At 38.7% G+C, this 21,706-nt stretch overlaps 1 protein-coding gene across 1 annotated transcript in view; it reads left to right on the top strand.

Moving 5' to 3' along the window:
- Positions 1-21,706, top strand: part of LOC126198519 (fibrillin-2-like) — a 732,236-nt gene that overhangs the window by 669,868 nt on the left and 40,662 nt on the right. The window contains exons 50-52 of the mRNA XM_049934905.1: positions 11,731-11,925; positions 12,012-12,116; positions 15,413-15,559. Of these exons, the coding sequence (XP_049790862.1) occupies positions 11,731-11,925; positions 12,012-12,116; positions 15,413-15,559 (447 nt within the window). The remainder of the gene's footprint in view (positions 1-11,730; positions 11,926-12,011; positions 12,117-15,412; positions 15,560-21,706) is intronic.

Genomic DNA, 21,706 nt, shown 5'->3' with positions numbered 1-21,706 from the left:
CATAACATGTGGAGTATTCTTTTATGTTTGCAAGAGATTTTTATAGCTGGTGTAATCCAAGTATTGTTTCTCTTATTATTATTATTTATTCTTATTGGTTTTTGTGGAAAAGCCTCTTCAAAGTAGTGGATCATTTTGTCAAATAATATGTTGAATTTCATGTTGACATCATTGGCTGTGTACATCTCTGTCCACTTTTCTTTACTAAGGAGGGCATTTAGCTTGTTCAAGTTATCTTGAGTGAAAAACCTTTGTAAAGTTTTAGGTGGGACTGGGTTTGAGGTACCTTTGCTAACACCGACCTTTATAATGACAGCTTGGTGGTCGCTGAATCCTGCATTGTATATTCTAGTGTTGGGTTAAGTTTATTTCTGTTTGCAAAAATTTGATCTAGAGCTGTCTTGGATGTGGGTGTTATTCCAGTGGGCTCATTTGCAAGGCCATGCAGATTATAAGTTTTTGCAATGTTAATCAATGTCTCCCTGTTTCTGTTGTGGGTGAGAAATTTCTATATTAGTCACCACTTATAATTACATCCTGTTTCCACTGACTTATTTTGGATAGAAACAAGTCCATCTGTAACAGAAAATCATTAATACTACTGCAGTGGGGACAGTAAATTGTAGCTACAATTAGATTTAGATCTGTAAGCTTTATGGCTGCACATTCAAAGATCTTGTCTGTTCCTGTTTTGTTTATGGTAGGAAGTGGGCTATATTCAATGTGTTGTTTTATGAAGATGGCAACCCCACCATGTTCATCATTTGATCTGGAGTAGTGTTCACACAGTTTGAAATTTGGTAGTGAGATTAACTTAACTACATCAGTGTAAAGCCAGTGCTCTGCTAGGCATACTACTATATATCACAGAGTTCACTGGTCAGCAAAATGCTTAAGTCATCAGTTTTGTTGCTTAAGGATTGGACATTGTGATAATAGATTTTCAGGTCTGAGTGGAGTTTACTCAGGGGGCTCGAAGTCATATTTACTGTGTCACTGACTTGTAGTTTAAATTGTGCTGTATTCCAGATATGTTGACTTCCGAGCAGTTGTGCTGGTTTTGTTGGTCGTCCTAGGCAGCCGACTCATCTTCCAGGTGGTCTACATCTACATCTACATTTATACTCCGCAAGCCACCCAACGGTGTGTGGTGGATGGCACTCTACATGCCACTGTCATTACCTCCCTTTCCTGTTCCAGTCGCGTATGGTTCGCGGGAAGAACGACTGCCAGAAAGTCTCCGTGCGCACTCAAATCTCTCTGATTTTACATTCATGATCTCCTCTGGAGGTATAAGTAGGGGAAAGCAATATATTCAATATCTCATCCAGAAACGCACCCTCTCGAAACCTGGACAGCAAGCTACACCGCGATGCAGAGCGCCTCTCTTGCAGAGTCTGCCACTTGAGTTTGCTAAACATCTCCGTAACGCTATCACGGTTACCAAATAACCCTGTGACAAAACGCGCCGCTCTTCTTTGGATCTTTTCTATCTCCTCTGTCAACCCAACCTGTTACGGATCCCACACTGATGAGCAATACTCAAATATAGGTCGAACGAGTGTTTTGTAAGCTACCTCCTTTGTTGATGGACTACATTTTCTAAGGACTCTCCCAATGAATTTCAACCTGGTGCCCACCCTACCAACAATTAATTTTATATGATCATTCCACTTCAAATCGTTTCACACGCATACTCCCAGATATTATACAGAAGTAACTGCTACCAATGTTTGTTAAGCTATCATACAATCATACAATAAAGGATCCTTCTTTCTATGTATTGGCAATACATTACATTTGTCTATGTTAAGGGTCAGTTGCCACTCCCTGCACCGAGTGCCTATCCGCTGCAGATCTTCCTGCATTTCGCTGCAATTTTCTAATGCTGCAATTTCTCTGTATACTACAGCATCATCCACGAAAAGCCGCATGGAACTTCCGACACTATCTACTAGGTCATTTATATATATTGTGAAAAGCAATGGTCCCATAACACTCCCCTGTGGCACGCCAGACGTTACTTTAACGTCTGTAGATGTCTCTCCATTGAGAACAACATGCTGTGTTCTGTTTGCTAAAAAGTCTTCAATCCAGCCACACAGCTGGTCTGATATTCCGTACGCTCTTGCTTTGTTTATCAGGTGACAGTGAGCAACTGTATCGAACGCCTTCCGGAAGTCAAGGAAAATGGCATCTACTTGGGAGCCTGTATCTAATATTTTCTTGGTCTCATGAACAAATAAAGCGAGTTGGGTCTCACACGATCGCTGTTTCCGGAATCCATGTTGATTCCTACAGGGTAGATTCCGGGTTTCCAGAAATGACATGATACGTGAGCAAAAAACGTGTTCTAAAATTCTACAACAGATCGATGTCAGAGATATAGGCCTATAGTTTTGCGTATCTGCTCGACGACCCTTCTTGAAGACTGGGACTACCTGTGCTCTTTTCCAATCATTTCGAACCTTCTGTTCCTCTAGAGACTTGCGGTACACGGCTGTTAGAAGGGGGGGGCAAGTTCTTTCGCGTACTCTGTGTAGAATCGAATTGGTATCCTGTCAGGTCCAGTGGACTTTCCTATGTTGAGTGATTTCAGTTGCTTTTCTATTCCTTGGACACTTATTTTGATGTCAGCCATTTTTTCATTTGTGCGAGGATTTAGAGAAGGAACAGCAGTGCGGTTTTCCTCTGTGAAACAGCTTTGGAAAAAGGTGTTTAGTATTTCAGCTTTACACGTGTCATCCTCTGTTTCAAAGCCATCATCTTTCCGGAGTGTCTGGATATGATGTTTTGAGCCACTTGCTGATTTAACGTAAGACCAGAACTTCCTAGGATTTTCTGTCAAGTCGGTACATAGAATTTTACTTTAGAATTCACTGAACACTTCACGCATAGCCCTACTTACACTAACTATGACATTGTTTAGCTTCTCTTTGTCTGAGAGGTTTTGGCTGCGTTTAAATTTGCAGTGAAGCTCTCTTTGCTTTCACAGTAGTTTCCTAACTTTGTTGTTGAACCACGGTGGGTTTTTCCATCCCTCACAGTTTTACTCAGCACGTACCTGTCTAAAACGCATTTAACGATTGCCTTGAACTTTTTCCATAAACACTCAACATTGCCAGTGTCAGAACAGAAATTTTCGTTTTGATCTGTTAGGTAGTCTGAAATCTGTCTTCTATTACTCTTGCTAAACGGATAAACCTTTCTCCCTTTTTTTTATATTCCTATTTACTTCCATACTCAAGGATGCTGCAACGCCCTTGTGATCACTGATTCCCTGTTCTGCTCTTACAGAGTCGAAAAGTTTGGGTCTGTTTGTTATCAGTAGGCCCAAGATGTTATCTCCATGAGTCGGCTCTCTGTTTAATTGCTCGAGGTAATTTTCGGGTAGTGCACTCAGTATAATGTCACTCAATGCTCTGTCCCTACCAGCCGTCCTAAACATCTGAGTGGCCCAGTCTGTATCTGGTAAATTGAAATCTCCACCTAAGACTATAACATGCTGAGGAAATTTATGTGAAATGTATTCCAGATTTTCTCTCAGTTGTTCTGCCACTAATGCTGCTGAGTCAGGAGGTCGGTAAAAGGAGCCAATTATTAACCTAGCTTGGTTGTTGAGTGTAACCTCCACCCATAATAATTCACAGGAACTATCCACTTCTACTTCACTACAGGATAAACTACTACTAACAGTGACAATCATGCCACCACCAATTGCATGCAATCTATCCTTTCCAAGCACCGTCTGTGCCTTTGTAAAAATTTCGGCAGAATTTATCTCTGTCGTCAGCCAGCTTTCCGTACCTATAATGATTTCAGCTTCGGTGCTTTCTATCAGTGCTTGAAGTTCCGGTACTTTACCAATGCAGCTTCGACAGTTTACAATTACAAAACCGATTGCTGCTTGGTCCCCGCATGCCCTGACTTTGCTACACACCCTTTGAGGCTGTAGCCCTTTCTGTACTTGCCCAAGGCCATCTAACCTAAAAAACCGCCCAGTCCACGTCACACAACCCCTGCTAGCCGTGTAGCCGCCTGCTGTGTGTAGTGGACTCCTGACCTATCCAGAGGAACCCGAAACCCGACCACCCTATGGCGCAATTCGAGGAATCTGCAGCCCACACGGTCGCAGAACCGTCTCAGCCTCTGATTCAGACCCGCCACTTGGCTCTGTACCAAAGGTCCGCAGTCAGTCCTGTCAACGATGCTGCAGATGGTGAGCTCTGCTTTCATCCCGCTAGTGAGACTGGCAGTCTTCACCAAATCAGATAGCCGCCGGAAGCCAGAGAGGATTTCCTCCGATCCATAGTGACACACATCATTGGTGCCGACATGAGCGACCACCTGCAGATGGGTCACCCTGTGCCCTTCATGGCATCCGGAAGGACCCTTTTCACATCTGGACTAACTCCCCCTGGTATGCACAATGAGTGCACATTGGTTTTCTTCCCCTCTCTTGCTGCCATATCCCTAAGGGGCCCCATTACGTGCCTGATGTGGAGCTCCCAACTACCAGTAAGCCCACCCTCTGCGACCGCTCGGATTTTGCAGACTGAGGGGCAACCTCTGGAACAGGATAAGCAGCCACATCCGGCCAAAGATCGGTATCAGCCGGAGACAGAGCCTGAAACCGGTTCGTCAGACAAACTGGAGAGGCCTTCCGTTCAGCCCTCCGGAATGTCCTGAAAACTATCCACATGCACATCACACTGCTGAGGCATCACCTTGTCATTTTGGAGGGCTGTCTCAATAATGTTCACCATCACATTATTGATCCCTTCAGGTTCTTGACCTTTGTGAGAGGTCAGGGGGTTTTTGTTTCGTCTCTGTGACTTCGTGACCCATTTGTCTAGTGTAGTTTGTACAGTATGGCCACTATTACTCTTTTTATGTACCATCTTGTTTGTCTTTATCCAATTGCTTATAAGCATCTGTTTATGGTTTCTGACTTTTGGTTTCTTATTGTTTCCCACAGTTGTCAGGAAGGCCAGTCTATTGCAGATATTCTCCTTGCCACATTTGTTTAGGTAAAAACCATGTGTTGTGAAGTCGTTTCTGGCTAGTCTCTCTATTTCAAAGTTCACAGCAATTCTTTTTTTGTATGCATGTTTTGCTAAATTCAGTGCTTGTATCAGGTGGAGGTTTGCAGTATTAATTTTACTATTTAAATTATGAACATCATATTCCCTGGGTATATGATGGATAATGATAACCATTTTGTGACTTAGAGTGAGTATTGATTCCAATGGTTCTACCAAATGTTTCATCATTAGATCAATAGGTTTGTCTGCGTCATTAGAACCCCCTATTATAATCAACATGTGTTCTGAAGCTTCTTGTCAAATTTTCTGCATTTTTACCACCTCATTTAGTGGAGTGCCAGGTTTTACTATGCTTTTTACCTGGTATGAGGGCCCTTGTTTGTTTTGCAGTATTTGAGCGCAGTCTCTTCCATGACTGTCACTTAATATTGGCACTTTCATTTTTTCCACGATTTTCTTGCTGTGTAACGTTCTGGAATTTCTTATTGTTTTTCCTGCACTTATATTGGTGCTTGAGCAATTATGTTCACTGGCAGATTACTCATTCACTTTGTGGCAGATTGTTCACTTCGGATTAATTTTTGCGTAATGCCATCCCCACCAGCAATGACTGGTGTCCAGGTGGTGTTTCAGTGTCTGATTTCTCTGTTTGCGGCCTGAACTGAACTTTGTAACACTATTTTACTGATTAGGAAGCCTTGCAATCATCCGCAAATAAATCTGCATGTTTCTTACAATATGTAAATGAGACATTCGTCATATGGCCACACGTGAACTTCCTGCAACACCTCAACACATGCTACTACCATATTATGAGGTGTAGAGGAGGAGCAACAGCTACCATTCTCATATGTCATCATGAATTGGAAGTCAGACAGTTCACTTGGCCTCAGTGTGTACTGAAACCCTATATGTGCTGACAATCTCCTGGCAGAGAAAAACACTGTCCTGAGTGCCCCAGTCCACAGAGGACAAAGCTTATGAGAAAAGAGCCTTGCCTCTGAATTTCTGAATTCAAAACTCTTGACAAGAATGGGTACTCCAATCACCAGATTGTGAGAACACAGCAACGTGGAGTCACCACAAGAAAAGTGGAAGAAAAGCAGGAAAAGCAAAGGCAGCAGCATACTTCCCTGCTGCAGAAGCGATCTCGTAAAAAGTCACCAGGATCCTTAAAAAGAATGGCATGCTCACTGAACACGATAAGCAATGGACTCAAAACAGCTCAAAATGACTTTGGTTTATGCAAGCCAGAAATTTATAGCATTCTGTATCAGTGTGGTATCCCATATTTCAGACGAACAATTGGAACAGTGGAGATCCAATGTCGGGAGCATGAACATTGCAAATATCTGGCACAACCACACAAGTCAACTGTTGATGAACAGTGCATAGAATGTAATCACTCCGAGGATTACAGTACTACAAAAAAATCCTGAAACAGACTCTGAGGTTCCAGGACATTTTTATTAGAGAGGCGATTGAGATTAAGTTGGCAGAAAATATTATCAACATTGTAATTCTGTCGAAGACAGCAAATGATTTGTAAGAGCAGCTGAGTAGAATGGATTCTGTTGTAAAATTGGATCAGGCCATGCTGAGGGAGTTAGATTAGGAAATGACACACTATTTACTATTTGGGCACCAAAATAACTGATGATGATTGTAGTAGAGAGGATGTAAAATCATACTGGCCATAGAAGGAAAAGTGTTTCCGAAAAAGAGAAATTTGTTAACATCGAATTTAAATCTGCTTGCTACAAAGACTTTTCTGAAGGTATTAGAGTGTAGCCTTGTATAAAGTGGAACATGGACGATAAACTGTTCAGACAAGAAGAAAATAGAAGCTCCTGAAGTGTGACACTACAGAAGAATCCTGAGGATTAGTGGGTACATGAAGTAACTGGTGAGGAGGTAGGGGATCAAATTGGGGAAACATGAGATTCGTGGCACAACATGACTAACAGAACTATCTCTTTACTCACATGAAACGTTGAGTGCTATTAACAAGGGATTTCAAATTGATTCTGTATTTCTAGATTTCCAGAAGGCTTTTGACACTGTAGCACACAAGCAGCATGTAGTGAAATTGTGTGCTTGTGGAATATCATCTCAGTTATGTGACTGGATTCGTGATTTCCTGTCGGGAGGTCACAGTTCATAGTAATTGACAGAAAGTCATAGAGTAAAACAGATGTAATTTCTGGTGTTCCCCAAGGAAGTGTTATAGGCCCTTTGCTGTTTCTTATGTATATAAACAATTTAGGAGACAATCCGAGCATCCACCTTAGGTTTTTTTGTGAATGATGCTGTCATTTATCATCAAGTAAAGTCATCAGAAGATCAAAACAAATTGCAACATGATTTAGAAAAGATATCTGTATGGTGCAAAAAATGCCAGTTGACCTTAAATAACAAAAAGTGTGAGATCATCCACATGGGTGCTAAAAGGAATCTATTAAACTTCGATTGCACGATAAATCAGTCAAACCTAAAGGCCTTAAATTCAACTAATTGCCTAGAAATTACAATTATGAACAACTTAAATTGGAAAAGGAAAGTTGCCACTCATCATATAGGGGAGAAGCTGAGTCGCAGATAGGCACAACAAAAAGACTGTCACAAATATAGCTTTTGGCCAGGAAGGCCTTCATCAAAATTAGACGACAAATGCCCACATACACACTCACACAAACGCAACTCACAAACACATAACTGTAGTCTCAGGCAAATTTTGATGAAGGCCTTACCAATCGACAGCTATATTTGTGACAGTCTTTTTGTTGTGCCTATCTACAACCCAACATCTCCACTATATGGTGAGTGGCAACTTTCCTTTTCACAATACTGTTACATTCCATCCTGGATTTTCCATTGTTCAACTCGAATTGGAAAGATCACATAGAAAATTTTATGGGAAAGGCTAACAAAACACTGCATTTTATTGGCAGGACACTTAGAAAATGTAACAGATTTACTAAAGAGACTGCCTATACTACACTTATCCGTCTTCTTTTGGAGTACTACTGTGCAGTGTGGGATCCTTACCAGATAGGATTTATGGAGTACATCAAGAAAGTCCAAAGAAAGGCAGTACATTTTGTAATATCACGAAATAGGGGAGAATGATTCAGAAGGATGTAGGTTGCAGTAGGTACTGGGAGATGAAGAAGCTTGCACAGGATAGAGTAGCATGGAGAGCTGCATCAAACCAGTCTCAGGACTGAAGACCACAACAACAGGGGAGAGTGTGTCACTGAAATGATATGGGATTTGGGGTGGACATCATTAAAACAGACTTATTTGCTGCGGCAGATTCTTCTCATGAAATTTCAATCACCAGTTTTCTCCTCTGAATGCAAAAATATTTTGTTGACGCCAACCTACATAGGGAGAAATGATCATCATAATAAAATAAGGGAAATCAGAGCCTGCACAGAAAGATATGCGTGTTTGTTTTTTCGGAGCACTGTATGAGATTGGAATAATAAATAATTATTGTGAAGGTGTTTCTGTGAACCCTCTGCCAGTTACTTAAATGTGATTTTCTTTCGGAACAGTTACTATCATTATATAGTTAATAGGCTTCCCGGTGATTGACCTTCTTCTGTGCATATGTGCACACTTTGCCCAAATTCTGATGCGAACAGTCACCTTAGTTGGCGTGAGTAATGAGTGAATGGGCAAATATCCTTTAGGAACATTACGAATGTACATTGTGGACAGTTGGTAATGTGGATCTCACGTGAGGTGTGCAAGGAATAAGTCCCTGTAGTTGCGCTATCCTCTGTGCCCTCGGTGGCTCAGATGGATAGAGCGTCTGCCGTGTAAGCAGGAGACCCTGGGTTCGAGTCCCGGACGGGGAACGCACTTTCAGGTGTCCCCATTGAGGTATATCAACAACACCTGTTGGCAGCTGATGGTTTTGATTAATAATCATTATCTTTCTAGAGAAGCTGCATGGTCATCATTAGTATCTGTTCTTTCGGAATGGTTACTATCTTCATATTAAATGTGATTTGCAGAGTATCCATGTACATGTAGATGTAGAGGGAATTAGAGGGAATAGGTTGATGGAAAACATCCTGAGGCATAAAGGTATCATCAGCTCTGTAATGGAGTGGGGGGGGGGGGGGGGATGGTAGAGGGAGACCAAGGGATGAGTATGGTAAGCAGGTTCAAGTGGATGTAGGTTGCAGCAGTTATCGGAGATAAAGAAGATTGCACAGGATAGACTAGCGTGGAGTGCTACATCAGATCAGCCTTCGGACTGAAGACCACAACAACACTACCCATCTCCTTAGTCACATTGCATTGCAACAGTCACAAAATTAGATGGCTCAAGGTCACACAAATCTGCCACTTATATCTCACCCTCCAATGTTGCTATTTAAGGGACTGGCTAGATAATCATCACAGTCAACTATTTCCGTGTTCTGTGAACTCGTTCTGCTTTACAGATAGTTAAAATGTAATATGTTAGCATCATCATAATTTCTTCAGAGGCTGTAGCTGTGAGTGTTCTCTTCGATTCAGCATGAAACGAATATACACGGGAAAGCAGATTTACTGAAATGGATGATTTTAATAAGTAGTGGTCTACAGGACCATATTAAAATACTATGCTAGAGGAGAGTATCGTACTGTCAATAAAATTGTGCCTGCCTTCAAAACAATATTTGAGTATGAGGGCTCAGAAATGTATATTATTTGCCTTCTAAAAGAAATCAGTTTTAAGTTTTTAAATTTATTATGAAATGAAGGGCTATTGTCACCTCCAGAGCTACATTTTTGTGGACTGTACGTTTATAGCATATGAAGGATAATAGACCTGTGGTTTATGTAAACGAAACTTGGGTTTCAGAAAACCAAATTAACTAATATATTTGGCAAGACTCCAAGGGAAATGGTAGCCATAAAGCACCTACAGGTACATCTGTACAGTGTATAAAGGTGTATGTGGGGACGGGTGCTGTGCTGAAAACTCTGTAACAGCTGCAAATACAATCTCTTTAGTAGTCAGGGAATATCCTCGGTCCTATTAAGGACATCTGGGTCACTGTATACATGTTGTTATTCAGTGGCTTGCATGGAGTGTCTCATTAATAAATTGCTCTTGTAGGTGGCACAATACAATAATGATGTCTCAGATTTTTTCAAAATTAATTTTATAGTTTTCTTAACAACTTTCTCATTGTAAGTTTCCTCTGTCTCTTCTCTGTTTCTGTCTCACTCTCGGAAGAGTTTTATGTTCCCATGATACAACGTGTATCAGGTAAGTCTATAAATTTTGAAAATTTTTATACTTTTTTCAGCCCAAATATGATAGTTTTTCTGGCTTTTTCATAGGTTTAAATAAAAAAGTATTTGTACTGAAAATGTCTTGTTAAGTTCCTTCTTAGTTTTTTCATAATAATTGGCGAGAATTTTTCTTTTAGAAAGTACTCCCTCATTTACTAGGCTAAATATTGAGATGTCTAACTATTTTTATTTTTTGGAATTTTACTAATAGTTACAATCTTTAGTTGGCAATGATGGAAGTTTCAGAGATGATCTTGACCTGTGTACATTGTGACAACCACTTTAGTAACCAAGTAAAATAGCACACAACAGACTAGATGAATAAAATCATTTAGCTAGTTACATGTTGTATGCGACATTTCCACAACATATTATAAAGATGTGGAATGAGTTCACATGATCAAAAAGAAATATTTATCTTATCTTATTTGGATTACTCTATCCATTCTGAGTGCTTAACACTAAATCACAGTTAAAATTACAAGTGATTTTTATGAAAGCTGCAACCAGTCGCTTTAAATTTTTTTAAAACTTTTGTTTACTCATTAGCCAGCTTCCAAGACATTGCAAACTCATTCTCATATTGGATATTTACAGGAATTTTATATTTTTTAACTATTACAACTATTCACTGGGATCATGGTGACATCATGTAACTACACACCTTGTACATATGGCATTAAAAAAATCTATTTGTACATCAGTTTGGAAAACACAGCACTTAGATGCACAAGTGATTTAACAAATGTTTGTACATTATTTATTTATCAGCAGTGACCTTCCTCTATTTTCGTTTCAAGTTTATTTTTCCCTGATCTCTTCCAGATAATTAATAATAACATACCACATGAACCTCAGGTACATATTCAGGCATTTTACAGCTAAGGAAATGTTTAGAGATGTTCTGTAGAAATTTTAAACTGAAAATGTAAACCCAAAACTGACTGCATTATGTACACCAGAAAAAAAAAATACTTCTCATGATGAACTGTTACAACTCTGTGATTGAAATATTTACAAGCACTTATATGTCAATCCTACCCCAGCAAATTGTACATCTCTTGAGAATTTCATCATATGATTTTATTCCACACAAAATCATGCGTATTGGCACAGCAGCATAAAAATGTGACCCAAGAAACTCTATGAGACATTTCTGGGAGCAGTCAGTTTAGCAAAAGTGTCATCATGGTTTGCAAAAAGTTCTTGAAGTATTCTCTAGCGCATTTCAACCACATGAAATACTTTTTGCAACAGTTTGATTTTGAATCAACCTGTGAGAGATGATAATCAGAAAATTTCCAAACAGTTATGATAATTATATTTGTGTTCCATTAAAATGTATTTGTGAACAGTGAAAAATAAAATTTCATTTTATTCCCAGAATCTTGTTGGAGGATACCGATGTGCATGTCCAGAAGGCTTCATTCAGCATTTCTACTACAATCAGTGTGTTGATGAAGATGAGTGCCAGCAGTCTCCATGTGGTTCAACAAACTGCATCAACACTATTGGCAGCTACCGTTGTGGCTGCCCAGATGGTTATCAGTACGATACTTCTGTCCTTCTGTGTGTCCAGGTAAGATGTGTTAGCTCTCACTCTCTTGAGAAGATAATCTTTTTCTTATTTGTACCTGTTGACAATATTGTTTTGGTTTCACGTAGGTGAGTGCGGGATGTGCATCTAGTCCCTGTGCATTTGGATGTACTTCTCTTGGAGGTAACAACTTCATGTGTGGTTGCCCACAAGGATACCAGCGGATAGGACAGGTAAGCAACTGAAAGATACATGTTATTTGGAAAATGTAAAAGTGGCATATAAATTGAAAATAGAAATTCTGACCATTTTGTGTTTAGTTTCTTGCACAGATTAGGAATGGCATAAGACAAAAATAAAAGAGCTATTTAAATGTCATTTGTGGTGAGAATGTGTAATTATATTTTAGTGTCATTCATTTGATTTTCTAATGTTTTAGAGCATCAGTTGTCACAAACTATAAAATAAGTAAAAAACAGCAGTGCAGTTCTCAGGTGTCATTATTTAAGTGCATGAAATTTTTTGATTATGATTTTCATATATCAGGTGTAATCAGATAAGATCTGAAGCTGAAGTGCATAGTTATAAAATATTTCAATCCATCAAAATGTACATTATTACAAACCATTAAAATTGCAATGCCAGGAAGGGTAGCAAATAACAAAACCTTACTCATGCATGTGCAGTACATTAGGAATAATACATGTTTAAATTTGGGGGTATACAGAGTGTGAAATCTAGTACAAAGAGCTGCCACCTCCTGTTGCAACAGTGGCTCTAATATGGCTGGACACTGAGCTGAGCTTGAATGATATATACAGGAACATCACACCACAGTGCTTCAGCTCTATGCCGGAAGTCGATCTTCAGTGGTGGAGTCCCAGTCTATCGGCAGACTTTGACCAGAAGTTATCAGTGGGTGAGAGATATGGAGAACATGTAGGCCAGGGCAACAGTTGGACACTCCCTGTGTCAAAATAGGTCAGGACAGCACATCCATCTTGCATTATCTTATTGAAAGGTAATGTGTCTGAGCCCTTAAAGACAGGGCACAACCACTGACCTAAGAATGTCATAGGTGTAATGGCTGCTGTTTAAAATTTTAATTACCAGCTGTGCTAGGCTTTTGCAGCTCGTGTACCCACATAGGGACAGCTGGGTGGACACGGGAACTTCTGGGCAGCAGTGGGCAAACAGCTAGTGCACAGTCAGCCTTGCAGCCAGACCATAGTGTATGCAGCTCACTTATGTGCAGAATGTGTGCAGTAGGACCATCTGGCAAATAGCCTACACTACCTGCACCTGCCCACAAATTGATAAAGGGGCATCCTTACCCCGTGAGGAAGTATTGGAACAGCCTGGGTTTTGTGAAATAGTGGTGGTTATGTTGTATACCCGATATCATCCCACACCATCACACGAGGCACTGGGTCTATACAACATTGATTCTAATCTGTCAATGACCATTCTTCCCAGAGCATCCGGAAACAAATACATCCATTGTGATGCTGAGCGCAGAACCAGGACTCGTCTAAAAAGTGATGTGTTGCCACTCTAAAAAGTGATGTGTTGCCACTCATGTGTCAAGTGTTTTCGTTGGAGACAACCATAGAGTATAAATATCTATAGAGTAAACATTCAGTTGCCAGAATGAGAATTTTGTCCACAACATCTCCTATGGCTCAATTTGTGTGAATTTAGGAAGGCATGTTTTATTACATATAGCACTTATCATATTTTGAATGTTATTACTTTGGTGCTACAGACAGATCACCTACAGAATTACCATGAAACTTTGTATATATGTTTTACATACATCTCAACAATTTGATACCAGGAACTGAAGTTGGCTTAAAGATGTGAAGAGCTATGGTATGCTTTTTTGCCTCAGTACTGTAACTCAGATTCCAATTTATGTATGTTAGAGCAATATATTTTTTTTCGTTTTCTATTGCCCTCCTTACCCATATTCTCAAATTGCTGCTCTAATTAATTACATTACAATGACACTGTAGCCAGCACTGAAATGTCATGAAAAAACAATGCTTTTGTAACAGTGAAACAACAGTCCATGCACACAAAAAAATTAAAAAGAAGACCAATACTTAAATTTTGGAATAATAGATTTGACAGCAAACAATATTGTTTTATGTTTTCTATTGAAGTGATTCATATTGTTGAATATGTTATGATTATTTACTTTACAATAAAACTGTATAGGAAACTGTCTTGTGCAGAAATATTTAGATACACACAGGGGTTTGAGAGCGTGCATAAATTGGAGGAAATGAATCAGACTGTCATGTATAAATTTTATCTGTATGTGAACATAACACCAATATGCATCCACTGAGTGGCAGTTTACTGAATATCATTTGCAAATTTATCAAGCAATTTTCTCATAAATACAAGGCCATAAAATAGCAGAAATTATGTCTACAATACAAGACTTTATAATACCATGTCTCTATATTTTTCAACATACAAAGTGTCTCATATCAATATGACATTTCCAAGTATATGTTTGTTATGCATACCTATGAAAAGTAACTGGTCCTCCTTTCACATATTTCTCTTTACATTGGCAGCAATGACAATGCTGTACCATAGCTGTGATTAAAACTCAAATGCGGAGACAAGATGAATATGTGTATTTTCAGGTTTCGCTATTACTACAAATTGTTGACTAGCAGCATCATCCCAAAAATCATGTGACTAGCCCTGTTTGATGTTGAGAACAATTGCAGTCAAACAACAGAAAATCCAGGATGGAAAATCACAATGTGTGTATGTGTGTGTGTTGTTGAAAAAGGCCTTAATGGCCAAAAGCTTTAATTGTGCAACTTTCCTTCTCATAAAATATATATATAGAGTATACTTCATGCCAGTTTGACATTCATTGCTTTCTGTCTTAATGGTGCTTCCGTTTTAATGGCCAACAGCTATAACTGGAAACACCACCACTTGGAATGTCTGTTCTCAAACTTCAGACTTTCAATAATCTGAAATGTTCAGTTTGAACTATGATCATCTCAGCATAGATATGGGGAATTAAATTCACAAAAAATTTATGGATCCTGTACAGAAAATTCTGTTGAAATAATTTAATGTCCTGTATATGACTTTATAATAATATGTACAATATAAAAACTGTAAATACTTCAGCACACATTGTGAAAAACTGTAGTCACCAAAACCTCTTTGTTCTGTGCATATAAACTGCAATAATAAAACTGTCGTGTACTGAAAAACTTGGCCCGTGATTTTCAGTAAATGTCTTTTGTACAGTCTTTTGGTATATATATCAATAACAGGAAAGTACATTTGTATAGCTATAATTATATTAATTTACTAGATTTAAAACTGATAAGAATAGTGCAGTTATTGTGTTAGTTTTATAAGTGACATTTCTCATTACATTGTGTATCATCTACTTTCTACAAAGCTGCAGTAAGTATCTTAATTAACAATTAAAAGAGTGAAGTACACATATCAAAAAATTAATTACCTGTTTTTTGTGTTTATCAAGGGACACTGTTTATCAACTATTACTCCTGCCACTCATGGGTATGGAACAGAAGACATTGGGAATGTTCCGACCTATCCTATAGAACCAGATCCCTACCAAGTCTCACAGGATAAGCTTATCTCAACAGAAGGCTGTTTCTCTTGCAAGGTAGGAGTGAACCCTGGTTTTAGTTCTACAATAGATTATGTAGAGTGCAAAGCGAAAATTGATATTATTTATGTTATTATCACTGTCACTCTCATTTACAGTGTTTTCTGAGAAAAGTCAGTGCCCGAGGAATGTCCTTCCTCTATTATCAGTGTGTAAATAGGATCTTCTGTGCATTATCTCTCTGTGCCTATTTTTGTAGCATTTATCCTGTTGCACAGAGTCTGCTGTTTTCATTATTTGTGAAATTCATAATATTTTAACTGTTTGGGTAGATGCCTTTCCTGTCATCAAATTGTCACTCATATTCAGTATTTGTTTTATTCAAGATGTTAGATCATTCAGCCAAATTTCCTCTCCCTTTCAGAACGATCCCGAGAGCTGTCAGTTTATGATGGAGTATTATTAACTGCTGGAACGCAACATGTCATTCTCAGAAGTTGCAGTACTATGCTCAGTTTCGAACACAGACTCTTCAGCCTGTTAACTTTCCCACATGGCTGTGTGCTTGAAGCAGTACTCCATTTCTCTTCTCTGTGATACTTTGCAGATAGACATGTGTTTATTGATTTTTTTATCTGCACATCTAGATTCAATCCATCCAGTTTCTTTCTTTCTTTGCCACTGGTTACTCACGATCCTTTTTAAGTTATCTCTTGCTTTAGTCTAGTTACTGGGTTACTCAGCTTAAGTTGTTCAGCATTAGATCTTTTAATTATTTTTAAGGTTTATCTGCTTGTATTTATTAGAAAAAAATCGCTACGGTCAGATTATGTTGCATACAAGCACAGAGATGATTGACCACTGTTAACAAACAACTGGAAGCTGTGTAGGCTATTGTTGAGAGGCTCCACCATAGGTTACAGAGGTGTTGGGAGCACCCAGAATGACACATCAGATGGCTCTGATGCCACCTTACATCTTTGACTGCTACACCTTTGGTGGGCTCCATGTGACTGGTGTGTCTCTACATTACGATAAATGGCATATTGGGCAGGTCACATACCTTCCGGTATAAAGTGGATGAGGGTACTTACTGTACAGATCTTATACTCCTTAAGAACATATTCATTTGTATTTGTACCTTGCAAGGCACTGTGCAATATTTGGTGGCAGATATAGGAGGCAGCAAAATCATATGCCCGTCCCTATAACATTACAGATAGATACGAGCCCACGCCTAACACAGTAGTACAAGTTTATATGCCAACTAGCTTCGCAGATGACGAAGAGATTGATGAAATTTATGATGAGATAAAATAAATTATTCATATAGTAAAGGGAGACGAAAATTTAATAGTCATGGGTGACTGTAATTCGGTAGTAGGAAAAGGAAGAGAAGGAAACGTAGTAGGTGAATATGGAATGCGGGTAAGGAAAGAAAGAGGAAGCCACCTGATAGATTTTGCACAGAGCATAACTTAATCATAGCTAACACTTGGTTCAAGAATCATGAAGGAAGGTTGTATACATGGAATAGGCCTGGAGATACTTTAAGCTTTCAGATAGATTATATAATGGTAAGAAAGACATTTAGGAACCAAGTTTTAAATTGTAAGACATTTCCAGGGGCAGGTGTGGACTCTGACCACAATCTATTGGTCATGAACTGCAGATTAAAACTGAAGAAACTGCAAAAAGGTGGGAATTTGAGGAGATGGGACCTGGATAAACTGACTAAACCAGAGGTTGTAGAGAGCTTCAGGGAAAGCATTAGGGAACGATTGACAGGAATGGGGTAATGAAATACAGTAGAAGAAGAATGTGTAGCTTTGAGAGATGAAATAGTGAAGGTAGCAGAGGATTGAGTAGGTAAAAAGACGAGGGCTAGTAGAAATCCTTGGGTAACATAAGATATACTGAATTTAATTTACGAAAGGAGAAAATATAAAACTGCAGTAAATGAAGCAGACAAAAAGGAATACAAACGTCTCAAAAATGAGATCGACAGGAGGTACAAAATGGCTAAGCAGGGATGGACAGAGGACAAATGTAAGGATGTAGAGGCTGCCTACAGGAAAATTAAAGAGATCTTTGGAGAAAAGAGAACCACTTGTACGAATATCAGGAGCTCAAATGGAAGCCCAGTCCTAAGCAAAGAAGGGAAAACAGAAAGGTGGAAGGAGTATATAGAGGGTATATACAAGGGCGATGTACTTGAGGACAATATTATGGAAATGGAAAAGACTGTAGATGAAGATGAAATGGGAGATATGATACTGTGTGAAGAGTTTGACGGAGCACTGAAAGACCTAAGTGGAAACGAGGCCCTGGGAGTAGACAACATACCATTAAAACTACTGATAGCCTTACAAAACTGTACCATTTAGTGAGCAAGACGTATGAGACAGGCGAAATACCCAATGACTTCAAGAAGAATATAATAATTCTAATCCCAAAGAAAGCAGGTGTTGACAGATGTGAAAATTACCGAACTATCAGTTTAATAAGCCACGGCAACAAAATACTAACATGAGTTCTTTACAGACGAATGGAAAAACTGGTATAAGCCGACCTCGGGGAAGATCAATTTGGATTCTGTAGAAATGTTGGAACATGTGAAGCAATACTGACCCTACGACTTACCTTAAAAAATAGATTAAGGAAAGGCAAACCTATGTTTCTAGCATTTCTAGACTTAGAGAAAACGTTTGACAATGTTTAATGGAATACTCTCTTTCAAATTCTGAAGGTGGCAGGGATAAAATACAGGGAGCAAAAGGCTATTTACAATTTGTATAGAAACCAAATGGCAGTTATAAGAGTCAAGGGGAATGAAAGGGAAGCAGTGGTTGGGAAGGGAGTGAGACAGGGTTGTAGCCTATCCCCGATGTTATTCAATCTGTATATTGAGCAAGCAGTAAAGGAAACAAAAGAAAAATTTGTAGTAGGAATTAAAATCCATGGAGAAGAAATAAAAACTTTGAGGTTTGCCAATGACATTGTAATTCTGTCAGAGACAGAAAAGGACCTGGAAGAGCAGTTGAATGGGATGGACAGTGTCTTGAAAAGAGGATATAAGATGAACATCAACAAAAGCAAAACGAGGATAATAGAATGTAGTCGAGTTAACTTGGGTGATGCTGAGGGCATTAGATTAGGAAATGAGCCACTTAAAGTAGTAAATGAGTTTTGCTATTTGGGAAGCAAAATAACTAATGATGGTCGAAGTAGAGAGGATATAAAATGTAGACTGGCAATGGCAAGAAAAGTGTTTCTGAAGAAGATTAATTTGTTAACATCTAGTCTAGATTTAAGTGTCAGGAAGTCATTTCTGAAAGTATGGAGTGTAGCCATGTATGGAAGTGAAACATGGATGATAAATAGTTTAGATAAGAAGAGAATAGAAGCTTTTAAATGTGGTGCTACAGAAGAATGCTGAAGATTAGATGGGCAGATCATGTAACTAATGAGGAGGTATTGAATAAAATTGGGGATAATAGAAATTTATGGCTCAACTTGATTAGAAGAAGGGATCGGTTGGTATGACATGTTCTGAGGCATCAAGGGATCACCAATTTAGTATTGGAGGCCACATGGAGGGTAAAAATTGTAGAGGGAGACCAAGAGATGAATACACTAAGCAGATTCAGAAGGATGTAGGTTGTAGTAGGTACTGGGAGATGAAGAACCTTGCACAGGATAGAGTAGCATGGAGAGCTGCATCAAACCAGTCTCTGAACTGAAGACCATAACAACAACAACTTTACACATGCAGCTGGTATATGAGAAGAAAGTGCCTACGTACTACTGTATGTGCCCAAATTTCCCCAGTTTTTTCTTTCGATCATTACATAAAATCTAAGTCTACAAAGTGGTTATTTACATTTTCCTCCGGAGGCTGTCTAATTATTAAGAGCTCCTTTTAGTTAAACACCTAGTTTCAGTGTTAAAAGTCGTTTTCTTAGTGTTTACCCAGGATAAGATTTACATGCATGAAAATGGCAGCAATGTCACCCAATGTGCCAGTGTTTGTGGTGGTCTAGAAATTATACTTTTTGTGAAGGTTTGATAGTGCACAGGCTTTAAAGTTGATTTTGATGCAAAAACTAGTTGTAAAATTAATGAGATTTTTTAATAAATACACAGCATAAGCAGAAAAATGCTACTGTCAGTCAAGAGCTAATTTAGTCAATTACTTAGTTATATGCGCATTTTGTGGATGGTAATAGTAGTCTCTCAGTATGATGTGAAATGTATCAGTTAGTTCACAAATTTAATACACCTTCTCAGTGAAAAATAGTGTAACATGCTGATGATAAGTAGGAGTTCTGAAGCAGACATGATTTCAGTTTGTGATTGAAGTTAATTTTACCATCTATAATAGTCTTTATATCAAACAGTGGGACCTCTAGATTGGAGTATCAAGAATATAAGGAAAAAGATAGCTTGCTACTCACTGTAAAGATGACATATTGATACTTGTTTTGTAAGTAAAACCGCCTTTTCCTGCTGCTACTTAATTTAATTATCCCAGATGTGTTTCGCCTTTCTCTTGTTCTAAGGCATCATTAGTGGGAACTATAACGATACAGTTTTGTTATTTTTAGATTATTAAACATTTCACGTCACAATTTTTTATGTAAAAAAGTAAGTAATTTCTATTTGCTGATCTGCATTCCCTCTCATCTGATCTGGAGGTCGCACTACCACTTTATTACTGACATATGAGCACAACTTTAAATTCTGATCTCCTTCACACTGTTCACCATGTTTCTTCTTCTTTTTTGTGGTGCACTATTGTTCTTTTGTCACTCAATATAACTATTTTGTCAGACACTGATTTTAAAAATGTAAATATTGCAACTCCATTACGTGATTCCTCCTCTTTGGCATGTTTACTTACTTGTTGCCAACCTAATGAAGTATGCGTTCAAGGCTAACTTCTATTCATGTAGCTCAATAAAATATTGCGTGTGCAGCCACATAAATTCAGCTTCTTATAATATTTCATCTGAGTGCCACCGTCCAGCCATCTTCAGTATGAGTCATGGTGACTAAAACTCCAGCACTTGCTCCGTCAAACCCGAGGACCGAATCACTGTGTATGCAGCGAAAGATAGACAAGGTCTCTGGCGCCTTATATATCTTTGGCCACATACGCAGCGATTCGGTCCTTGGGTTTAAAAGGACAGAGCAAGTGCTGGAGCGTGGTCACCTCGGCTCACTCTGAAGATGGCTGGATCATATATTAGAAGAAGAAGCTGAATTTATGCAGCTGCATGCCCCAAACTTTATGGAACAGTCTTTACGCCATGAAAACATGAAGATGCACTTCTATTCATGATGTTGATATATCGTGTGTGTGTGTGTGTGTGTGTGTGTGTGTGTGTGTGTGTGTGTGTGTGTTTGTGTGTGTATGAAAGAGGGAGAGAGCTGAAGAGGTTTTTTTGTGGGAGTGGGGGGGGGGGGGGGGCAGGTGGTTTGAAATGTATGGTGTTGAATATGAATGTAGTAGCTGTTAGCGAGTGGTTGAAAGCTGATTTTACTTTTCGTTTCAGTATTCTGTGGAGGGTTTCTTGGATGAGTGAGTGTAAAGATGTTGGGTAGTAATGTATTGTTCTTTGTCTATCAGTACTACTGTGTTCCCCTTGTCTGTTTTTGAAATGATAACGTTTTCATTTTGAAATTTTCTTCTACGGTTTCTGTGTGTTGCATATTCTGTGTTGTTGTGTTTGTATACTGGTTATTATATTCTGGATTTCTTTTTTTTACTCTTGCTGTTAGTTAGTCCAATGTTGACACTGCTGTTCTCATTCCTATCTTCCCTTGTCAAAATACCTTCTGCTTCTGTGATTAGATTTTCTAAGTAAACTTCATCTATTTCTGAATTTACATTGTATTTTAATCCTTTCTCCAACAGGTGTCTTTCTTTACTGTTTAATTGTGTGCTGATAGACAAAGAACAATACATTGAAAAAACACAAGAATACATCTCATAGAATAACATAATAAAATCAAAATCAGACCCAAAAAATAGATTCCAGACAAAAGTAAAAAACACACTGAAAAATATTGACATCACACTGGATAACACAGAGAAAAGAAAGTTGACACAAATCAATTCCACAGTACCTGTCCTCCAAAGCCAACCGAAAATCCACAAACTGAATCTTCCTGTCAGGCCAATACTGGATTTCAGAAAAT

This window comes from Schistocerca nitens, chromosome 8, assembly GCF_023898315.1.
Source record: "Schistocerca nitens isolate TAMUIC-IGC-003100 chromosome 8, iqSchNite1.1, whole genome shotgun sequence".
Classification (NCBI taxonomy): domain Eukaryota; kingdom Metazoa; phylum Arthropoda; class Insecta; order Orthoptera; family Acrididae; genus Schistocerca; species Schistocerca nitens.
This window is presented reverse-complemented; position numbering and strand designations above follow the sequence as displayed.